The 25,277-nt window shown below is 33.8% G+C and overlaps 1 protein-coding gene across 3 annotated transcripts in view; it reads left to right on the top strand.

Moving 5' to 3' along the window:
• The window catches only part of LOC129946942 (furin-like protease 2), a 524,816-nt gene that overhangs the window by 381,133 nt on the left and 118,406 nt on the right, over window positions 1-25,277 (top strand). For all 3 annotated transcript variants that reach the window (XM_056057326.1, XM_056057324.1, XM_056057325.1), the window contains 2 exons: window positions 19,713-19,817; window positions 21,081-21,350. In XM_056057326.1, coding sequence (XP_055913301.1) covers window positions 19,713-19,817; window positions 21,081-21,350 — 375 coding nt within the window. The remainder of the gene's footprint in view (window positions 1-19,712; window positions 19,818-21,080; window positions 21,351-25,277) is intronic.

The raw sequence follows: 25,277 nt of genomic DNA, 5'->3' as shown, positions 1-25,277 counted from the left end.
TTGGATATAGTGGTGGTGCGATGGTGGAGTGGAGTGGAGTAAAGTGGTTTGGTGGTCAGTTTGGTCCTCTGAATGTTATCCTTAGGAGATATGAATATAAACGAAATGCACATCGAATTCCTCCACAAAAGCACAGTAAGGAATATTGATGCAAGGTCGAATCTTGAGGACCAAAATATTGTACCTACCTATAGATACGAATAAGTTTTTATAAACGAAGGTAAATCTTGTGAAAAAGTTTTCTTTTGGCTACATGATTTTGTTTACTCCACCAATCCAACTTCATAAATCCGAAAATGAAATAGTTTCCTTTTTTTGGATTCATATCTTTTGTTGTACACCCAACGTACATACTCGAGTATTCCTTTTAGCTTTAGATTAAATGTTTCTTTTTTTTTGTTTTCAGATTTTGTTGTTGTTCTTTGAAAGAAAAACCCAACTTTTGTGAAAGACGTGATCAAAATTAAGAGACTTATAAAGAAACTTATTTTAATCTTCTGATGATAATAAATAAACCAGTAATTGTGGTTTGGAATAATTTATGTTGGTTTTTGATAGCTAAGTTTGCCAAGAAGCCTGAAGGCTTAAGTTTCCATAAGAGAAAATACAAATATGTACATATGTATATTTCGAATAATAAGTGACCAGAATAATATAGCAGATGAGTGTGTGTGTGAAATGTCAAAAATCTGTACTTTTGAACATACGCAAGAAACTTTAAGAACATTCTTTGTTCAAAAAACATAAATCTAAATAAATAATGGCCAAGGGGTAAGGGTTAAGAAAAACGTGTGCAACTTAATAATTTTAACCCAATCTATAGTTGAATTTAATTTTAATATACAATATTAAATAAATTGATTAAATGATCGTTACCAGAATTTTATGTTTTCGGCAATTTTTACGAGAATTTTGCCTATAACCATCGGGTTTTCCAATAGGGACTTTAGAACTTTAAGTTTAATTTGTGAATACAAACCTTGGCTAGTCATCGAACTAAGATTGTCAATTTATTCAGTTAACTCAACGATTTCATTAAAGTAAAGTACAAATTAGGATTCGGCGTATTTTGTTTAATTGGTTCGTCAATAAATAAAATATGCGTTATATTTAACTGTACACTTAGGCGTATGCTTACTGTCTTATTTATTTTGTTTCTGTTGCCATTTTTAATTGTGTCCTGATAAGCGAAAACTAACATTTGGATATTTAGTAATTGATAAATTGGATATTTGATTACTCTCACATTCACAGAAAGTTTTAAATCGTATCAAGAAAACATATTTTTCTCGACGATAGGAAGGCTAAAGTTTTATAAGAAAATCCCCGATAAAGAAGTCTTTTTATTCTGGATATTCAACTACGTGCTAAGATATTAATTCCAAAAATGATAAGTTATACATTTTTTTGTTCTTAAATGTTCGCCCAAAACAATTTGAAAATTCTGCATAACTACTGCTTTTTTCGGTTTAAACAATTTTCAATATGTTCAGTCCGCTATCGCTGCGTTCGAGTAACATTTGTCAGTGCCTAGGCTTAAATATCATGGGTCATAATAATAGTTCTTTGATAATTCCTTGAAACGATAGCTTGGAGTCTAAAAATAAACACGACGGAACCTTTTTTTTAAGCTGTTTTCAAAACTATAAAACGTCAAATATAAACAAACTTATTGAGGAAATTACGTTGCGAGGCAATTTATTTATGCGTATATAATATATTTTAATATTTTTATATTTTGTCGGATGTTAGAATGCTATCAACTAACAGAAAACGAAAGCTCTACTTAACCCGAATAGACCCCCTAGACGTACATATTTTCTCAAACACGTGGTGTTGAAATGTACATCGTAGGGATAAAAATTCTCAAGCGAAGATTTTTAAGTTAATTAAGCAAAAAGCTTATTTAAGTCTAAAATGGTTTAGTGATTGATAAAGGCTGAGATACAACCCACACTCATAATTTCCAATCCGTGCCCGTCTGTCGATTTGTTTAAAAGTTAAAAAAAAAAAAACAAATTTTTCCAAAATATTAACTCAAAGTTAACAAAAGTTTGTAGTTAAAAACCTGTGTTTACCAGTTTTAGTAGCATTTTTTGAAAGTTTTATTTTTTATACTGAAAAATAAGATTGAACAAAATTTACCATGTGTTTTAATTTTCATGAAAAAAACTGATTGGATTTCTATAAAAAAATTTCTGAATAATATTTTCCATAACATGGAATTACCTTGAAGTCAATATCTTACATTTTTGACAAGATATTCAAGTAGAAAATACATTTCTACCATTTTGTTTTACTGTTTATTTTATTTTTCCGTCACTTCGATTTTTCCTAACATTTTTTTTTTAATTTTTTTTAAATTTATGAATACAAAATACAATTGCATTTTCTTTAAAATTATTCTTACTTATAGAATCACGACGCATAATGTAATAGGAAATTTAATTGAAGTCGCTAGCGTTATTGGTTTGTAAGATATTTAGGGTCTACTAATTTTTTTTTTTTTTAATTACTTACTCACTTAATAAACTTCTCCATCTTGCTTGGTCCCTACCTAGCTCCAAGTTGGTGAGGTCACTTTTCACTTGAATGCGCTACCTGATCCGCGGTCTTTCCCTACAGTGCTACACAGGGGGTGTGGATTCGATGACCTTCCGAGCCGGAGCATTAGTTTCCATACGTGACCCAGCCATCTTAGCCGTTGGACTTTTACCTTTCTGGCTAGGTCAAGGTGCTTTCATCAGCTTTTGTCATAGTCCATGCACCGTAAAGCTGGACGGAGATGAAAGGGGTCTTATATAGTTACACTTTGGTTCCGGAGACAGGACTTTGCTAATCAATTGCTTCTTAGCCCAAAGAAACAGCGGTTAGCAAGAGTTATACTTCGTTCGATCTCAGCGTTGGTGTTGTTTTCTGCGTTTATAGTGAGGCCTTAGTAGCCGAAGTCCTTCACTACTTCAAAGTAACGTCTGTCGATAGTAACGTTTTGAGCGAGACGTCGCACAGTGGCTCGTTTTGACTTTTTTGGTTGCAAAAATCATATCTCCTAAATTAATAAAGTTATTGCTTCAATTTTTTTTGTATCTTTAAGCAAATTTCCAAGACTATAAAAATTGTGACTTTCAAAAGAAAATGTTTACAGGGTTTTTCAGAAATTATTTATGTAATGAGAAGTTTTAACAAAGGTGTTCAAATAGCGGTATTTTAATATGCAATCGTCAAAAATACATTTTTTAAGTAATCTAAGTGAATCGAAACAGTAGAGCAAAAAGAAAAAGGACCAATTGGAATAAAAAAAGTATTTTTTTTATTTTAAGTATTTGTTTTTATTTACAAGTATTCAAGAATACATTATGTATTTTGGTGATATATCAAAAGTAAAACAGTGTAAAAGGAAATTAAGACAAAACAAATTAATATATGAACACTAAATTTCTCGAAAACTCTCATCTAAGTCCGGGGAAATGTGTAATAAACTCATCATTTCTAGAAAGTATCGTTCTTTCAGATCTTTTTGGCTTCTCACATGCCTTAAGGAAGAAGTAAGTAGATCCGAAGAGGTTGCAAACATGTTAAATATGTCCTTATTCTGCCGAATCCTTGAAATCTTACACGTATTCTGATATCGATATTTCCTGTATTTTTGCATTCCTGGGCTTCTTCTGACAGTTTTCCAAGTGGTAGTGTTTGATATTCAATGACATTTTGACTATGAACCAATATTTTGTGTAGAGTAGGTGTGAGTAGTTTTTCAGGATACTTTTGGTTTAAAAGCTCTGCCGTTTTCTTAGCATACTTTCCAAATTTAACTGCATTCACTACTTCTCAGCAATTCAAAACGTTCAATATTACTTTGAGCCTCATTATAACTTCTCCATTGACTCCAGTTATTCGAGCGGTTGCATCTGACTGTTCAAAAAATCTTCTTGCAGTCTTCTCGTCATTAGTGCGTCCAAACCCTTGCTTTGGTTTATCCACATCAAGGCCAAGCTCATCGCGAAAACGCCTTTGGATCTCTTGTTTTCTTCTTTTTTCCGCCTCCTTGGTCCCAATCGATTCATCAGCACCTTCTCCTTCTTGTCGAAGAGTATACGCAAGCTTCAAAATAATTTCCGCATGCATCTGATTCTAGCGTGCAGTGGAGAGATTCCATATTCGTAATTATGTTCGTCCTCAATTGATTCATCTTTATTGAAGTTCTTTTGTGTCCTTTTGCATGCGTACTTTGTTTCCGTTTAACTTGTTTAATACTCTTCCGTCTATCATAGTTAAAAAAAATTCGTGATTCACAGCTATAGTTGTTTCTTAAGTTGAATATCTGCTATTTGACTTTTAATATTATTGTTATTTGTGATGTCACTTGTCTCTTTAACATATTGGAACATAATAGAACGACAGAAATGAACTGAGGATGGGCGAGGGTTCCTCCAATGTTCCCCATTTGTGCTATTAAGTCGAAGTGGGACAACTGATGCCGTGAACATGTGTGCGTCTGTTTAACCATCTGTTGTATTTATTTTTTGCTTGTAGGCACTTTGTCCAGATGATCCAGCCCCATTTACTCTGTATAGTTAGACATCTTGGAAGGCCATTATTTGATCTTCCGTTTTGCTTTCTATTAGCCGCATTGCTGTATGATCCATCATGTTTTTTTTTCAGAGTTTCACTCTAGCAAATATTTTTTCGCAATCATAATCATATTGTAAGATAGCAAGACATCTATGTTGTGATGTCTTAAAGAAGTTCTTAGCATTTTATATTTTTCTTTTGAGATTCCCAAATCCATAAACAAAGCTAATGCGGTCTCACTGGTGTATTTTATGGGGTTGTGTTGTGAATGCTTTCCTTGACTCTTTTGACACGTAGTGGACTTGCAGAAGATATTGCCTGAATTATGTCACTCTTCCCCTTTTCATGATCCTTATTGTATCTTATACTCAAACCTTCAGAGATATATTCTGTACATATCTCCTTTGTAGCTTTTATTAGTTTTTGTTTTTTAGTAAATGTTGCGCACTCATTGACTGGCTTCCTTGGTCTTCCTCTTGATGTAGTTGGGAGATCACCCGCTTCTTCTGTTTGTCCGGTATTGATATGCAAAAATAAGGAAAGTTATTCTGCATTCTTTTTGAAGTTATTTCTCGATCTTTTTGCTGCTATCCATTTTTTATCAAGGTTGTAATAAAATTGATTTTATATCTGTTTGAATGCATTTGCATCTGGTAGTTGTTATTCACTTTCCACGGCAGATGTAAACTCATTACATTGACAAAAAGTTTTAAAAAATCCTCATTCGGAATATCCATTTTAAATTGTTTGAAAAAATAAAAGCAACTGCTCGAAAGCTCGTTTAAATTCTTAATGATTATTTTAGTCTTATGTTTCATCTTTTTATACCTAAGAGTAAATACCTGCACTCATTACTGTTTAATCCTTATATTAATTATACTTAAATCTTATCAATAAATTCTTAAGCCTCATCAATAAAAGTACCTGAAAACAAATGCATTATTTAAAATTTTATTACAGGATTTAAAAAAAGTGTGCAAAAAGTAGTGCTTCCAAAAACATTTCGTTAAACAATTTAAAAAAAAATGTTTTTACAATTATCAATCTAAATAATTGAATAATTTTTTTGATTACTGGAGCTTCAAATAGTTTTGAATCCAGCGAACTAAAAAGTTTTGCATTATAGACCCACGCGAAAAATTAATATTGCTAGAAGTTTTCATAAACGGGCCACTGTGTAAAAAATCGCATGAAAGTGCATCACCTTGTTTGAACCCTTTTTTGACATTGGAAGGTTCTGTTAAGACGTTTTGCAACCTTTATGGAGCAGCGAAAATTTGAATTATTTTTTAAATTGCTATGGTAAAATAAATAATCAACCTCTCATGTTTTGTAAGGGACTCAAACTGGTTCCATTGAACTTAGGAGGAATTCTGAAGACTCATGTGGTAACAAAACGGACCATTTAACTAGCCTAAGTGTGTCTGTCTCCATCACGGACAGCCACTTTCACCTAACCTAACCATAGGAAAATAAACACCCACTCATATTTTGGAAGTTCTTTCTTTCATTTTTAAAATTAAAATAATTTAAAGTGTATATCTCTACTATTTCTTGAGATATATATACGACGAACATATACACATGCACACACAGATATAAAACTATCTTAAAATCTTTGATGTTGATTCTATGGACCTTGAAACTTCGACAAAATCGGACCAATTACAATTATTTTCTATGAGAAGGTAAAACAAAAAAACACAATTGTAAAATAAGTTTATTTCATTTATTTATAAAACATTTCCAAAACATCACTTACATTTATTTCTTTTTAACAAGTAAACTCTATTCAATTCTTTCTTATACAGTTGTGACTACTGATCCTTAAATGTTCTGAACCCTTATTCAAAACAAAGAATAACTACTCCCTGACATCACACCCAGTTTTCCATCTTCAAATATGTGCCTCGTCGTCGTCGTCGGCATGTCGTCGGTTTACAGTCATTTTCCTTCATCAAACACAATATTTCTCAAGTAAAACAACACAACAAGTTGTAAAATTATTAATATCCTTTTCCTTGCAATATCTTCTATAACATATTTCATATTCATATGTATCGCACATCACTGTATTGTATAGTTAGTATTTAGTATAAAATACTACACAAGTTTAGTTGATATAGACCAACCAAAATGCAAAGTGTAATTAGAATGTCCAAATATTCACACACTGGGTGTGTTTGTGTCTCCCTGGTGAATTATGTGACACAAGGAGTGATTCATTTAAATTTATACAGCAGTAAACTTAATATGACAACATTTTGTTTCCTTCACATATACCTTCATACATTTATTTGAGACATATTCATGTGGGTCTATGAGTATGTAAATGTGTGTTTGTGTTAGTGTCAACGCATATGGAAGAGTTCTCCGTTTACTTAAGCCTTTAACTAGTAACCACTCTTAAGGATGTGCACACACCAAGCATCTCAACTTACAAATTATACACAACCTCTATCATGTGACTATACGTGTCCTTGTGCAGTTTTCTACATCACCTAGCGCAAGATTCTTTGCTCCTTTTCTTCATTTTCTTATACTAGAGGAAAACACTAAACATACCATATAAACAAATATATACTTTTGTATACATGTGTGAAAAGAGGTTGGTTTGGACTTGATGATTCCCTTTCGTAATTAACTAACGTCCTTTTTTGTAGGATGCAACGTCAAATTGGGGGTTTTCACCCAAGTGTATAGAAGAATGGAAAAAAGACTCAGCTCTTATTTAATGTATCGACCACATTCTTCCCAAAATACATATGTACATATATTATATATCCGTACATACATCAAGATTCATCGAATGCCTCAAGGATCAAACAAAAGAAAGAAAATAGATATAAATTATATGATGGGCTATCTATGCATCGTCGGAAAAGCTAATAAACGTATTCTCCTCATTTTTGTTGGCTTCATCTTTACTGACCATAGGATATGGGTTAGAAAACAAACTGTATACACACAGACACATACAATTCGGAAAACTATCTTTGTGCTAATTATTTAGTATAAAAGAAAGGCGAATGTTTAGTTTTTATTGATGAAAATGGAAATGGAAACATAAAGTCAATTTCTTTCTCAGATAATTACAACACATATTTTGAGTTAAACATGAATCATGGAACCATAGAAAAGGACATACACACGAGTCGAGTATAGGCACATCGAACTTCTATGCCTTGAAGGGATACAAATTAAGTTGACACAAATAAAGCGTGCATGATGGCCTCTTGGCATTTATACCTACCACTGCATATCGAATCGATTCACGTACCGTTTTATTCCATATCTAAACCTTATATAGATGTTGTTGGTTTTGGTTGAGGTAAAGGTAAAGGTATAACTTATATATATGCCATTTGTTGAAGCTTGTCAAAATTTAACCAAAAACCTAACGGTTTGTTCAAGATATAACACTTAATTGCTTTAATTTGATGAAAGATTGAGAATCTAGAGCAAGTGTTTGTTTTAGAATTAATCGATTCGTATATAAGCTAAGCATACATTCCACAGATACACGTCTATATCATCAGGCATTTGGTATCAAGATCGAGAGGCAACTTGCCAATATTATTTCGGAAATAATGTAATTATTAATTTAGAGGTCAATGGCATTGAGCATTGAGCAATAATATAATATTCAATAGGAACGCCTTCCCTCTTACCTTAAGTAAGTATAGTATATTGATTGTATATTGAAAGGTCCTCGTTTTGTTATGGGAGGCAGGTGGATGGGTGGTGGTGATTGTAATATTTGATTTGCTCTAAGAGATAAGTAATTAATTTGATTTCGATTGATATTTGTTGAACGGTTGAGCACACTCTTGTGTTAAGGAGAATAATTGTGGTTTTGCAATTAGAGCTGATTCCGTTGAATATGCATTCAATGATTTTGCATCTGTACCTTTTGCATTGAGTTTATACTTTTTTTTTGGTTTTGTTTTGCTAAAGTAACATTTACGAATAAATCAAATTGCACTTAAGCAATTAATTTGGTATACTTGGTTGCTGCTTGGCAGCATTACTAGCGCCAAAAACCTGAAATGCAAATCTACAAACCTGGTGTTGGTTTGTATACAAGTCCTTAAAACTGAATCTAATGTTACAAAATTGTAGTTTTGTAGATGTTTTGTGTATCAAACTTGGATAAACAATTTATAAAATTAGTTTTTGGATCTTGGTTTAATCCTGTATTGGGTTTGTTCTAAAACTGTTTTTTTGCAAAAAGGAAGTTTTAAATACACCTAAAATGAAAAATCAAAGTTCTAGTGCAAAAAAAAGAAATTTAAACATTTTAAAAATGCAGAAAGTCAATTATTCAAGATGCGTGTTGTTCGGAAAATATAAAAGAAATCAAGTGTTTTAACAATTATTCTATTATTGGTTTCGCTGTGGAACCACCAAAATGATGATTGTTTGGTAGATGGAAGGTATCTTATTGTCACTTGTTTACTCAGAATATATGATAACACCAATGAAAGTTATCCGTCACATGTTGAGAACTTAACACAGTCTAAATCAAACAAGTTCAACTTGCATTGACAGCAATGTGTTTTTTGAAGCATTGAAAAATGCCAATATTTAAATTAAAAAAGAGGCTGGGATGCGACCCACACTGATAACTTCCAATCCCGTCTGTCTATTTGTCTTGCTGAAAAGTTTGTCTATATGTACTCGTATCAATTTTTATCAAATTTGCGTACTATTTTTTGTAGATTTTATTTTTTATGAAAAACCGGACTGTTGGTTTTTTATATAAAAATTACTGAATATCAGACACAATATTTTCTGCGAAATAAAATAATTTTGAAGCCAATATTTTTAATTTTTGAAAAGATATTTAAGTCGAAAGTAAATTATTACCATGATTTAGTTTTATTTTTTGTAAAAAAAAACTGTCAATTCGAAATTTTTAAAAATTTTACCAAATGTTAAAAACAATTTTTCATATAAGATAAAATTAGTTTGAAGCCAATATTTAAAATTTTTGAAGAGATATTTGAGCCGAAAATCAATTTTTACCAACTTTTATACATTTTTTTTAGATTTTTATTTGTTTGTAAAAAAACTGTCAATTCGATTTTTCTCAACATTTTGAAAAATGTTGAAAACAATATTTCTTATAAGATAAAATAAGCTTGAAGCCTAAATTTCAAGTTTTTGAAAAGATATTTGAGTCGATATTCAATTTTTACTATTTTTAAGCAATTTTTTTTTAGATTTTTATTTTTTATAAAAATAAAACTGGTAATTAGATTTTTCTCAAAATTTTATCAGGTGTCAAAAACATTATTCTTCGTTGGGCAAAATTGTTTAAAAGATGAAATCATATTTCAGTCGTAAAATTTTGAAGGTGATAAATTTTTTTTATTCAGTTTTATTGATTTTTAAAAAACCCGTTATATTGTTTTTTTTTTTCAAAAAAATATACCTGTTTGGTATCACGTTACAATATATTATACAAAATTTAATTCAAGTCTCTAGCGTTTTTGGTTCGCCTTTTTTTCAAACTGCTATGGTAAAAAACTCACCCACGCAATATCCTTTAGAGCCCTTTCTGCCTCTTTCTGCCTTATTATCTGTATAACAACATTTATTTGAAGTTGATATCTCTTCTGGTTCTTGAGCTATGGAGGACGAAAAAAACGTCGCGAACGTACGGACGTACGAACGTACGTACACACGCACACACAGACATCTTTCTAAAAATCTTTTATTTCGACTCTAGGGACCTTGAAACGCTGATAAATGTCAAAGTTTTCAATTTGACAAATTGGACCCATTACAACAACTTGCTATTTGAAGTTAATAAGTTTTTTGAGAAAGTGTAAGTGCCATTTTGAACAACGGTTTTTTTAATTAATTTGTCTTTCATTTTCTCATCCCGTAGCGTGATGGTTAGTGCGTTGGACTGTCATGCAAGGGGTCTTGGGTTCAAAGCCTGTGCCACCTAACTTTTTTCACGGATACTGCCTCTTGCGAGGAATTAACAATTTCTCCAAGAGTAAATCTTGTCATGAAAAAGTGCTTTCTCAAATTAGCCGTTCGGATTCGGCATATAAACTGCAGGTCCCTTCCATCTCTGATAACATTGCTCGCACACGAAATGGTTTAGAGTTGTAAGTCACTAGGCCCTGGTTCTTCGTGGACTGTTGCGCCAACTAATTTATTTTTTTATTTATTTTCTCATACATGTTAATATTTTAATAATCATTTCTATGAAAAATAATTCGATTTCACCAAAAAGCAATATCTTAGAATCGATCCTTCTTATTTACGAAGCTTGTTCAGTAGTTACTCTTTCTCCAAAAATAGTGTATTCTGTAAGGATTTATTTATATAGGGTGAGTTTTTAAAAGCTATAAAAAGTTAAAAAAAAACATACAATTCATGAAATTTTTATTAGAATCAATAGTACGGTCCACATAATTTAAAGTTTGGAGATTATTTCATGCAAATGTTGACCTTGACTGCGTTTCAAATGGTCCATAAAAGTCCATGGTATCTCACAAATAAATGCGTCAATGTTGTCTTCTTCTTTTTATGTCAATTGAAGCGGGCTTGTCTGTATAGACATGAGTTTTGACACATCTCCATAAAAAATAGTCCAAAGGCGTTAAATCGCGCGATATAGGCGGCCAATTGATCGGTCCCGAACGTGAAATAAAATGTTCACAGAACATTATATAAGTTCATTGTTGCCCAAGCTGTGTCGCTTGTTTCTCCGTCTTGTTGAAACCACATGTCAAGCTCTTGCATTTTCGGCAAAAAAAAAGTTGGATATCATCTGACGGTAGCGCTAACCATTCACAGTTACGTTACGATCCGCATCATCTGAAGAAGTACAGTCCAATGATACCATCAGCCCATAAACCTCACCAAACTGTGACTTCTTGCTTTTTGCTTTTGGCTGATATTCACTCCAAAATCGACAATCGTCGTACCCATTGAGCCAAATAATATGATCTTCGTCGCTGAACACAATGTTTCGGTGAGAAAGTGGATCTTCAGCCAACTTTTCAAGAGTCTGTACTCAAAAATTTTACGTTGCAGTAGATCGTTCGACTTCAACTCTTGCACCAGCTGTATTTTGAAAGGCATCACACCTAAATCCTTCCTAAAAATTTGTCACGTTCTTAGGTAACGGAGGCCCAATTGCTGTGAACTGCAATGAATCGATAATTGACGGTCATCATTAACACTGGCCGATCCAGCTGCGATATTTTCTACACTTCGCACTCTATGTAAGCGTGTTGGTGGTTTAATGGCCAACATTGTAAATTTGGTGCAAAATTTAGTGACAATTGTCCGCTTCAGTTGGTCGATTAAACTGACCATAAAATTAAAGAAGCTCGCGATAAACTTTCTTAACAGAGCACTGATAATAAAATTCAATAATTTGAAAGCGTTTTTCGTTTTGTAAGACAGTTCATAGTTAAATTTTAGACCAAACTGAAGATGTTTGACAGTGAAACAAAACACAAAACGTGGGTCAGCTGTTTAAACCAGTGTTGCCAAAAAGCTAATAACTAAAAAATCACCCTTTACAATTTGAACAATAGGACATGATTCATTGCACTAAAATACGAAGAAATAATTAAGCAAACTTGAAGGCTTTTAACAACACAAAAATGTACTAAAATTAAAACCGAAAATTCGAAGAGTTACTTTCATAGAAAGTTAAACCATTATTTATTGTCAATAAGTGCTCATTTAAATACTGAACAATTCTGAAATTAAAAAAAAAAAACTAAAACACTCCATAAAAGTTTGTAATGGAAAAATAAAAGAACGAACCGGAAATCTGTTGTTAATTGGAAAATGCTTTTTAAATCAATTTTCTTTCGAATCAAGCTTATTTGCACCTATTTACTTCTTAATCAAATTTTATAAATACATAAACTTTAATGGTTTTCTAGACCTTTTCATTGATTTAAATAATATTCCATGAATATAAACGCAAATAAAAATATATAGGTATACCAAAATACCCCTTAAATGTAATTCACAACGCATACAAAAAATATTTCTCAGGACCCGCACCAAAAAAGACTCAAAAGAGCCTTAAAAGATTGCCTTACATAATTTATACTAATTTTCCATGCGTAACACAAATAACCCAAAAATCCATTCCCTCCCGCTGGACCACTTTTTTTCCACCTCCCTACCGTCTCCTCCAAAAAGTAAGAAACCTATACAACCCACGCGGATGAGGACGCCGGCCGCCGCCGCGCCGCACCGCCGCTACACCGCCACCAACGTCGATACTGTGCCTCCCGCACTAATATAGAAAAGTATCCTTTAGAAATTCATTTCCCATTCTTGGATCTAAGTCAAAGCTCATCAATCATTCATCAAAATTCCAAAATAAAATCAAACACACACCAGTCAACAACAACAAAAATAACAAACAAACAAAAAATAAGGATACACAAGAAATACAAAAAAAAACTTTATTTTCCTTAAAACTTCCATCAAAAAGCGCGCCGCGGAATTTCTAAAAATCATTTCAAGGATGAAAATCCATTAATATCTTCTTCTGAAAAATTAATAAAATAAACCTTCTTCAGCAGTCCTTTAATATTCACTCAAACGCTTACTCCCACAATTCTTTTGTAAACCCCCCAAATATATCTAAACTAACCTATAGATACATTTACATCACAGAGCAAGTGGAATGAACATTAAGACTTTTTAAGATATCAGCTTAATCGTTCACTTAAGCAAACAAAAACACGTTTAGCCCAGAAATAAGAAGGTAAAGGGAGCCTTTTTAAAGTTTAAGTGGAGCAGGCGAGCGAGTGAAAGCCCATACATAGCTAGACAATGTCCTCACCAATATTCTCCTTTTCTTGGCCAAACACAAACGTAATTCCAGTTAGATAATCTTCATAAAGAAAAACTCTATAATAATGATGGTAATGGTGATGTTGATGGTGATGGTGATGGTACCTACCTATAGCATAGCGTTTGTTTGAAAAGGAGTGGGTGGCAGCGACAAGGACATATAGAACAACGGATATTTCTTTTTTTTTTCTTCCTTTTCTTATTTTCTATTTTCACCCTTTTTTGTCATAGATATTTCCTTCTACAAAGGATAATATATAAAACTAAAGAATGAATTATGAAGAAAACCGAATAAACAACAAACACTAGAATGGTTCTTTCGTCAGTTTGAGTTTTACCCTTCTTCATAAATAAGAACTACTATGAGACTATCCTTGTTGTCGGTGGTTTTTCATTTATCATTCCACTTAACTCTCGAGGACATAAAACTCATACAAGGATACAAAGAAACAGGATACGCCTGAAGTTGATCCGCATGCTGTGAAACGAAAATAGGAGATTCGTTATTCGGGTTATTTTATTTTTTGCGTCATCGTCCTTGCGTCGCGTCGGTGGCGTTGGCGTTGGCATTGGCATCGTTGGCGTTGTTGGCGGTAGCAACGATGAACGATGGCACACAAGTATTTGCAGCGATTTAATTTTAATTAAAAAGGAGAACACTAATTTGTCAGGAGCCAAAAATCATTATTATTATCCTCAAAAGGGACACTTCGTCATTTGTTAATTTCGCACAACGAACTGATGAAGAAACAATGAACAAGGGAAAACTATGATGTGATGGTTATACGTGTAGTACATTCTCTGTATATTGTAAAGAGTACACAATCATCCTTTGGACCGTCTCGTCGTCGTCGTATATCCTTTAGGTAGTCATGACTTTGAGTTTGGATTTTGCAATTTTGAGTTAAGCGTTGAGAAGGGAGTCAGTCATAGTCAGAGTCGTAGTTTGAGAATTGCAATGCAACAAAAACGGGTACGAATGTTTCCAAGAGTACACTCGTATTGTATCCTCTTGAGAACAAAACACTAAACGTTGAAGGGTTAGAGAGAGAGCTCATAAATAAAATCTGAAGGATATTAATGATTGCTATAATGGACGTGCTGCGCTTTGTGTATCCGGTGAGCATGTTATATAAAGTACATATCTACATAAAAGCCGCCTGATTCGTTTTTGTATAATGTTCACATTTTCGCGTACATACACACATAAATTCAGGATTTCAGTCCATTTGAGTGAGCTTATGAAATGGCTTTTAATTTCACACTTTTTTTGTGCGCTAGCTGTGAAAGTACATACTTTTTTGTATTTTTTTTTCAATTTTATTTCTAAATCTGTAATTGAAAACAGGACACAGGAGGATAGAATATTGGAGTTTCATTTTTTCATTATTTTGCGAAAATCCCTTGTCAGGACATTGATTTATTATTTAGCTCCGGTAAACATTTTTCGTTTTTAGTGCGCGGGGAATTTTTTGTTTTTGTAATGAAATTTGAAGGAAAGTTTATAAATTGGTGCGGTGAATTTAGTTGTTATATGTATTATGTAGGTTGGTAGGTATCTATGTTTACACATGGGAAGTTGAATCTAGTTTCAGCAAGTATAAGCTTTAGATTTTTTAGTAGGTAGGTTTACATATATAGTATTTCCTCTAGGGAATTAGACAAACAAAAAATCTAGGTACTCAGTGGAAATTTTCATTTTTATGGTATGCAAATAAAATAATTTTTACTTAAAATCCGCGTCCTATATAAACCACCATTGCTCTTTGCATAAAAAAGTAAGTGTGTTGTGTAGGGAAAATTGTTTCTCCCTCTCTAGGGTTTTTATGCTGGTTCTTGGAATTTATGAGATCTGCTATGATGTGTTATTGTCCCCTATGGAATTAGTAATTAGATAAAAATGCCGTTTGTTGAATTTAAGAACAAAAATAATAGTCCTTTCACCTGTATTTTTACAGCACGTATGCTGTAAAAAGTTTTTAATGAACAAATTGTCTGCAGTCGTAGAGATGATGTGTATGTAGGTGCTAACACTTATCACTACATTTCATAACGCATATAAACTTTTTATCACGATAAACCTTTTATCTAAGGTATTAAACACGATTAAGTTGAAGTTGTACCTGTGGCGTGAGAGTTAGTGCTTGGACTGTCATGCCAAAGGTCTTGGGTTTAAATCCTGTCTAAAGTTTTTTTTCACTGGTACTGCCTTTTTCGAGGAATTGAAAAATTGTCCAAGAGTAATTCTTGTCAAGAAAAAGTGCTTTTTCAAATTAGTAGTTCGGGTTCGGCTCAAAAATGTGTGTCCCATCCATACCTGACAATATTACTCGCACACAAAAATGGTTGAGAGTTGTAAGCACGGTTGCCAGTTTGCTCGTTTACTTACGACTAAATTTGGTCGTAATTTTCTTACTTGGTCGTATGGTTATTTTTTCTTATTACATTTGGTTCCTTTTTTAAGATTTTTTAGATTTTTGGAAAAAAAACTCTACTCTATTCTCAAAAATAAAATGTAAGCCTAAAGTACTTTCCATTTGTAAACCGTGCATAAATCTATTTAATTGAATGCACACGCCGAATGCATTTATTTCACAATTTATTGACAGATGGTCAACATCTCAAAATGATCACATTTCAAGATCATAATCTTACTGATAAAATGGACATGTCAGAATTTTGGGAAAAGGTGGGAATGAATTTTGTGTTCGAAATTTTCTTTACTTTCTGACTGCTCAGCTGCTGCTTAGTGGAATTTTTTTTAAATTGATTAAAATAAAACGAAATATAGACTTTATTTTGATACCACCAATAATATAACGCTGGCCAAAGAGATAATATTTGATTTCCTGACATAATGTTAACATATTGCGATCTTAAAAAAGAAAGAGGCTGTCGATTTTTCTTGCTTAAAAGGTTTCCAGACTTTCGTGTTTTGTTAAAAAAGTTGTCAGTTGAATTATTCTAACAGAATTTAAAAATTACCAACAATATTTTGAATATGATGAAATAGTTTGATTGCAAAATCTATTATTGTTAACGAAATTTTTTAGTCGAAAACCAATTTTAGTAGCATTAACGTACTATTTCTTGTAGATTTAAGTTTTTTTGAAAAAAACTGACTAATGGATTGTTATAAAAAAATTACGGAATGTCGGAAACAATACTTTTAAAAGAAATTAGTTTGAAGCCAATATTTTTTTTGAATTTTTGAAAAGGTAAGTAATTTTTTTTAAGCTTTGATATTTTATAAAAAAAATACTGTCAATTCGGGTTTTCTTAAAATTTCACCAGATGTCAAAAACGTTGTTCTTCGTTGCATACAACTATTTCGGAGATATAACCATTTTTTGTTCGTTTAATATTCGAGGTGGCAATTATTTTTTGTCATTTTTTTTTGATTTATACAAAAAACCGTAAATTGGATTTTTGCCAAAACATACGTCTTTATTATCACGTTACAATATATTTTCTACTACAAAATTTAATTCAAGTAGCTAGCGTTATTAACGAAATTGATTCCCTCAGATATTATTACGGTAGACACTAACTACTGCACTCCTACTTTGAGCCTTAGTAAGGGTTTTAAGGTTATTTTCCTATCCAGAGAACGTTGGGAGGATGACATCGTATCGATAGGTTTTGACACAACCATCTTTACTCATGGCTCAAATATCTAGTGCGGAGTTGGTTCTGGGATCTTTTCTGAGTCCCTAAATGTAACTAAATCCTTTAGGCTTCCTGACTTTGCTAGCGTTTTTCAGGGTGAACTGCTGGCAGTAAGGGAAGCATGTAAGATACTTAAACAAAGCCCAAACCAAAACCGAAATGCGGCTATCCTTACAGTCAGGCAGCTGTCAAAGCCATTAACTCGGCCACATCCTCATCTAAATTGGCCCAGCAATGTCGCGATGAGCTTGCGAGCCTGACTATTAACCTCGATGACACCCTGATCTGGGCCATAGTGGTATCGTGGGAAATGAACGGACTGGCGAGCTTGCCAGGCAAGGATCGGCCCTTCATAGCTCACTTGAGGAAATGGTTAACATTCCTCTTGGTGCTATGAAGGGTAAAATCTTTTCTATCTACCAAACTGAATCAAACCGAAGGTGGAGCAATTTACCCAACTGCATTATATCTAGGAAGATATGGCCCACCTATAATAAAACCCGATACAAACGATCTTCATGCAGGCCAAGGCAAGGCATAGCCAGGATTGATGCGGTTTGTACCGGACATTGGCCTATAGGAGTTCATGCGTAGAAGATGTGTATCTCCTACAACACCTTTTGCCGTAGTTGTAGTGACCAAAGAGAAAGTGAAATGATAATCCATTTCGTCTGCAAATGAAATACTTTGGAAAAACATTCTTTCACGAACTTGATGAGCTATCTGAGACAAAGACCTATTCTTTTTTCTCGATGCGACAAAATGGCTCTAACATAATCGCTATTAAGCTTCTCTATAAATCTTTTCCTTTCTATCACAGGGTAAACGAGTTTTTGGTATAAAAACGGCGCACTACAGAGCTAATAGGATATCAGGCTAGGTTGCCTTGAGATCGCCATTTCTACCTACCTAGCGTTATTGATGGTTCGTGAGTTATTTTGGGTTAGCCAAATTTTTTTTATTGCTGCGGTTAAGAAAACGCCCACTCAAATTTTCAATTCGACAAATTGGACCGATTACAATAACTTCCTATGCAAAGTTAAAAACCGCTGCGGATACAAATTATTTTAGTCCTTTTTTGGTACGAGTGGTCATTTTTATTTTCAGCTTTGGTCATTCAACTTTTTTTTTCAAGTGGCAACCGTAGTTGTAAGTCACTAGTCGCTAGTTTATATAGATAAAAAGTGTTGTCAAAAAAACGCACTTCCAACATGAACAACACAATTCTTTGATGCCACACGAGACTTAAAAACTTTAAAAGCTTTTGATGCATTTGTTCATAAGCTCACTTTCAAAAATTCACTATAGAGTATTTAAACTTTTTGTAATCTCAATTCATATCGAACACAGTGTGTGATCTTAAACTGATGCCTCACACGTTTTGAGGATACATTAACAGTAAAAGTCACTTGATAATTTTTCAAGTCATTTTCAAATATGTTCGCAGATCATTTTTAAGACCGTCTTTAATGATTTTTTTTTCTGAGAGCAGTTCTTCTCTTATGATGTCGTTTAACAAACAAAAACTCATTCATCTTAAACGAATCAACTTTTCAGTTTCTTAGGGCCCTTATACGTACTAAGTTTTTATTTTGTAAGCTTAATGAATGTTTTAGTCCTAGTCCTGATAGAAAACCCTAACTTATTGTTACAAAACTTCGTGCTTCCTATCCATCGTTTGTTCTTTTGAACAAGTCGCTGAACTGTTCCTAACTAGCATATCTTAAGAAATAGTCATACCTTAATTTAGGCCATAAGAAAGGTTATAAAACTGTGTTTTAATCCCTTTTTCTGTGACAATATTTCTTTTAATTCTTCTTCTGTTATCAACATACGTTTTTTTAAAACAAAAACTAAAAGTATTAATGTATTACAATTTGCTATTTTTCGTTTGTTTGCATTCCAAGAACACTCTCTAGTCGATTACATTTCTACAGATTTTAGAAAGGCTTTGTATTTTCCTTAATATAATAATGAAAATTGGACAGAATTTTGTCATATCTTAAAGGCAGACATTATCACATCATGATTAGAAGTAACCCCTCGGGGTAATTCAAAGTCAATTCTGGTGCACCTCAAGGGAGTCACCTTGGCCCTTTGTTGTTTATTTTATTTGTTAATGGTTTGCTTTCTGTTTGTAATAGTTCTGTATTTCTTATGAGGACATGTTGAATTCGTCACGTCTGAATGTAGAATCGAGTTTTTCTGATCTTGATGAACAAAACACTTGGTTTCGTCAAAAGATTTTCCCGAGAGATCCGTGATCCATATGTTATTAAAATTCTGTTTATTTGTTTTCTCAGGCCAGTTCCTGAATACGCTCCGTTCATATTGATAGAATAGAAATAATTCAACGATTTTATCTTCTTTTTTCCCCGGGACTGATAGACTGTAATTATCTCAATGTGTTCAAAGGCTTCCCTTGATAATCTCTCATCAGATTCAAATAAAATTACGCTAAGAGTGCTTTCAATGAAAACTATACACATTTTCGAAAAATGTATCTGTGTTCCTAAAAATATTATACAATTCTCACTAAACTGTTGACTACTCATACAATTTATTAATTTTGTAAATATTCAATTATGCATTTAATTATTTATTATTTTTATTTTCAGATCGGCAGCTTAAAGAACTATTACCTGTTTCACCATAGACATATTTCCAAGCGTTCCCTAAGCACCAGTGATTCACACCACAGCGCCTTAAAATCAGAACCTGAGGTAAGTGATGATAATTTGCCAAAACTTTTTATTCACTGTTTTTATGTCGTTCAGTTGTCGGATGTTAAACTACTCTCAAATATTTTATGAATTGTCATTTTACATAGAAGTTTTCGCGTTTAGGAAATATCAAGAACCTAGACGTCCTTGTGCTGCGCTGCTCTGATCCGAGCTAGTTGGGTTGCCGACAGATGTCGTCAACAGCTCTATGAGCCACATAAAACTTTCAATCCTTGTTGTTTCCGGTGTAATGAATATTTTGTTACGTCCCTTCGTTCTGATGCCTTTTAGCTCTTACAAAAGTGGCAGTTTCCATAAGAGTCTATACCTACGTCCATATTATAGACCTTATAACAGTGTTATTGTCATTTATTTCTTTTGCTCCCATCACCGTCAGACTGGTGCTGTAGGTGATGATGGACATTGCATCTGAGAGAGAAAACTGAAAATAGCACTTTAGCTGAGGCAGGCACATTGTGCATTATTAACATCGCTCTATAATACTCGTAGAAGTATACTCAAAGAGTTGAATGGTATTATATGGAGTAGTGGATAAAAGTTATATAGCACAGCCAGCACCAGCCAGAGCCAGGCGTGACAAGAAGGCAACTTGTCAATCCATTTGGCTATTAACGTGGCTTTGAAGAAGTCCTTACCGTAAAAATCTCGCGAACCTATTATTCATAAGTTTTTTTTTTTGTTTTTATTTGTTGTCATTGTTTGGTGGTAATCTAGAAAATCCTTGGACGTTTAAAAATATTCAGGGCAAGATTAAAAACAAAGCAAATAATCTTTGTCCCGTTTTTGCCAAAGTCTGTATAGATGGAGCTCTATATCAAAGAGCTTAATTGTTTCTTTTGCAGTCATGAATTTAATCTATGTTCATTTTAATAAATGACTGTCTATGTATATTTTTGGTTCTATAAGATTCATATTTGTAGGACGAAATATCATTAACAGCCTTATTCCTTTGATGATTGCGAATTTCACAAAACTTTGTTTCTGATTATCAAATAATCACAGTACAACTTCAGAAACAAATTCATTCAAATCTGTGCTTGAATCAGAAATGCCAACTATTTCCCTCAAAACAAAAATAATGAATTCAACTATTCCAAAGACGTCCCAAGAGGCTTTTTAATTAATCAAAATACCTTTGCTTATTTTATTAAATTATTATGAGTTGAAAGACCCCTCTCTAAGCACACAACTGTTTTTTTAAAAAAGTGAATTGGGTATTATTTATTTGTTTTTGTTTCATAGGTCCGATGGATGCAACAGCAACACGAAAAGCTGCGTCCCAAACGCGACTACAAACCAGAATATGCTATACCTGTAGATTACAACCCTTATGAGGTGTTAAGGCCCTCCGGAACGGGCTACGACCGTGTGGTATACCAACCATCAGCAAGTGGGCCATCGGCAGTACATCGACCGACGTCGACACTGATGCGCCACCCAAGGATTCAGTACAGAGACGCTGGGCCGCACAATATTTTTCCAGATCCTTTATTCAAGGAGCAGTGGTACTTGGTGAGTAAAGTATGTGTACATTTATTGTTTTGTTTTACCAAGCCTCTTCAGAATGCGGTTTTGTGGTTTCGTAGAAATATACACCGGGGCTTTTGCTGTAATTTCTATATGCATACATATATATTAATAAAGGAATGTATAGCAAAAGTCTTGCTGCTAAGTTTATATATACATACGTATAGTTTTTGCGGTCGGAATACAGTAGAAGGAGAAGAGGGCAGCGAAGTGCATAAATCTTTCCAACTAACAAAACGTGTGTCGGTGTTTGTATATTTAGTAGTGAATGTTGTAATGGTGCTTTTGAGTGGGTATAACGGTACTAACACCATACACACTAGAAAATCTCCTTCTTTGCTTCTCATCTAACACGCTTGACACAGAACTCTAAGACCCTTGAGAAAATGGCAAGGAAAAGCTTTGTTTCCTTTGCAGACTTAGTGCAATGCCCACAATCCAGGTGAGTATATACCTTTATATGGATGTTTGAACCTTATACTTTTCTATAGGCACCCACAGCCAAAGAAGGAGTTGATAAGGTATTAAAAACATACTAAAAACAAAATACATACAAACACAAAACAAGGTTAAGTTCAAAGCAGCAGCATAATATGACTATAAAGTCGTTCCTTTTGTCCTAAGTTGAAGCACATAAGGACTTAAGAGAGGAGTCTTATGGCTGAGTTATACTAAGTATGCAAAGTCACAGGAAGATCTTTGCATATAATATGCAAAAACCAAGAAAACAACTTATAGGTACTTTGAAATGAGCTTTAGAAGTCGACTCTTAAAATGGGATACAAGTACCCCTATATAAGTTTTCTTTATGATTTATTTATAAAACTTATAATTTTTGTACGACGACGACACAGCGACGTACAGTTATTGTGTGTGTCTCAAATCTGCACCAATCTGCAGGTGTATGAAGATAGGTTTATATATTTAATCTAAAATTCAAAGAAGTTTCATTCCTTATTTTTGACATGATTTATATATGTGTAGCTCAAAATTAACTAAGAAACTTCTTCACGCAAACAAATGTGTTTGGATTTGATAGCAAGAAATTAAGAAAACTTTACAAATGTAAACACTCCCTACTAAAAGAAATGTGGTAGGAAAAATATTTACATCATGTGGTTTTTCATTTAACCTCAAGAAATGTCTGGGAATTATCTTTAGCAAAAAGTTTAGTACTTCAGAAATTGCATAGTATGACATACTGTGTAGAAGATCATTGGTTACCATTTTTTTAATGAATATACCTCAAAGGCTTAAGAATATCAAAATTGTACGAAAAAAGATTTTTTTTCACACATCCATATCGTACTTGAAGTACATTAAAAAATTCTCTTATTAATAAATGGGGCACTGGGTCTGTAAATTTAAAAAAAATACAGCACTTAATGCAAACTTGAAACTACCTTAGCCCCAAAAAGTAGCTTAGTTTAAGATTATGTTCTCACCTGATAAAGCTTAAGGTGATAACTTCTCGTATTGATAATATAGACGCGGACACCCAAGACTCACCTGATTCATATCGTACTTTTTTAAATCACAACTTAACTTCGATATTAAAAATTGTCAATTCAATATCCAAGAAAAATTAATTCTGCCTTGGAAGTTTAGCTTTTATCTGGATCAATCTTTTATCTTGACAATTTTACATCCGCCTTGAAAAATACAGACCACTCCAGTAGTTTCAAAGCAATCTAGACAATTCGAGGCCCACGTACAAAACCAAAACTTTTATCGACAAATCAAATCTGGATTGATGAGCACTAAAGACCCAGCTCTTAAAGTTTTTTGTTTGTTTATGTTTCTCTGTTTGAAACATAATTTTAAAAGACATTATTGTACCACAAATATTTATTGTACTGCCATATTTTTAAAAAAGGGTTCTCAATTTTGGGATCCGAAGTTTTTTTTTACAGCTCGGTAGCCAGTATGACAACTGCATTAGCCAAAATGTCGAAAACTGCGATAGTTAATTAGAAAACGGGATAGTTAATAAGATAACCTCTGTAGTCTATGTGACAGTCAATATGAAATCCTCTGCAGTCAATATGGTAACTGCGGTAGTCAATAAGAAAACCGTGGTAGTCAGTATGATAACCTCTGTAGTCTACGTGACAAATGCGGTAGTCAATAAAAACTTAAAACTGTGATAGTCAATATGACAACTGCGTTTGTCAATAAAAAAACTGTAGCAGTCAATATGAAAACATCTGTAGTCAATATGACAACTGCGGTAGATAATAAGAAAATTTGGAGAGTCAATATGATAACCGCTAACCCTAGTATGATCCCCAAAATCAACAAGATATTCAGGAAAAAACGATTATGACCTTCCGTGTCTTCAACTCCAAAGAACTAAAGAGAACAGAGACGTACTCATGACAGCGCAAATAGATCCAGAGGAAGCCATCTTTGACGATGACTTTTACGCAATTGAAGATCCGAAGGAAAAAGTGGAGGCGGTGTGTGCTGCTTTCCAGCAAGTGTACAAGGTGAATGTTAGCATTCGCCTCAACCACGACCTGGAAAACAGAGCCCTCCTTAATCACTTTTACCTTCGAAATGATATGATACAATGGCGATCTGAGAACCGCGGTTTCATGCGGTTCAATGACGATTCCTTGGCAAATGCCATAATCGCCGAGCAAACGGGGCCAAGTCCCTTGTTAGTGACGAAGGTTGAGCTTCAGCTCATCTTCAATTCAATAAAAAATAAAAAGTCAGCAGGTGGCGATAGTATATCCAACGTTGTACGTTGTACTAATACATTTACCGATGGAAGCAATTGACATTTACACCACACTCTCCAACAATGCATTGAATAATGCATATTATCCAATGCATTGGAAGACCGGTGTGGTTCATCCCCTCCCGAAAAAGGGAAATGACAACTCCAACCCGTCAAATCTTCGGTCGATAAGTGTTCTTCCGAGCATCAGCAAAGATTTCGAAAAAATCATTAATAGGGCTCTGACTAAGTGGGCTGGGGACAACAAAATAATTCCGGATAAACAGTTCGGGTTCAAGGCGGGTCATGACACAATTCATGCTGCGTCTAAACTCGTTTCTGATATCCAATGGAATAAATCAAAACAATAATGCACAGGTGCTGTTCTGGTTGATTTGGAAAAGGCCTTTGACACCGTATGGTTAAACGGTCTTTACCTAAAACTGAGCAGGCTTGGCATAAGCAAGCCATTGTTGTATATACTTTATGATATGCTTAACGGTAGAAAGTTTGTTGTCAAAAGTGCCAATGTAACTTCTACCACAACATTCTCAATTAAAAATGGTCTTCAACAGGGAGCGGTGAATTCGCCGATTCTTTTCAGCATTTACACCAGCGATCTGATAGATAGTCTTACAAAGGCAATCGCTTACGCCGACGATCTAATTGCGTACAGAACGGCCCAAGGGGTGAGGTTTTTAGAATTATCTTGCAGCGTGATTTCGACAAGATTCAGCTATATTGCGACGACTGGAAACTGAAAATAAATGTCCAGAAGTCGGAGATAATTCTGTTCCGGACTCCTTTGGCTAGGGCCACGAGGTACACGTGCAAGAATTGGCGCAAGATGGTCATCGTTGATCTTCACGGTCAGCCATTAGCTAGCAAATGTGTAGTGATGTACCTCGGTATCTGTTTAAATCAGTATTTTTATTTCGACGACCTACAAATGCTGCTCTGACGAAACGGCTGTTTTTTAGCAGTCGGCTTGACCCCAGAGTGAAGGTAATTTGCTACATGGCCCTCATAAAGCCAATAATCATTTATGGTTGTCCTGTGTGGTTCAACGTTGCCCCTTCCCAGATGGAGAAGTTTCGGGTGTTCGAGCGGTAGTGTTTATGACATGACGTTGTTCCGGCTTATATCGAACAGCCGAATCTTCGTACGGGCATTACTATTTCAACGAG

Source organism: Eupeodes corollae, chromosome 2, assembly GCF_945859685.1.
Source record: "Eupeodes corollae chromosome 2, idEupCoro1.1, whole genome shotgun sequence".
Taxonomy (NCBI): Eukaryota; Metazoa; Arthropoda; class Insecta; order Diptera; family Syrphidae; genus Eupeodes; species Eupeodes corollae.
Note: the sequence above shows the minus strand (reverse complement) of the source record. Positions and strands in the feature narration are given on the sequence as shown.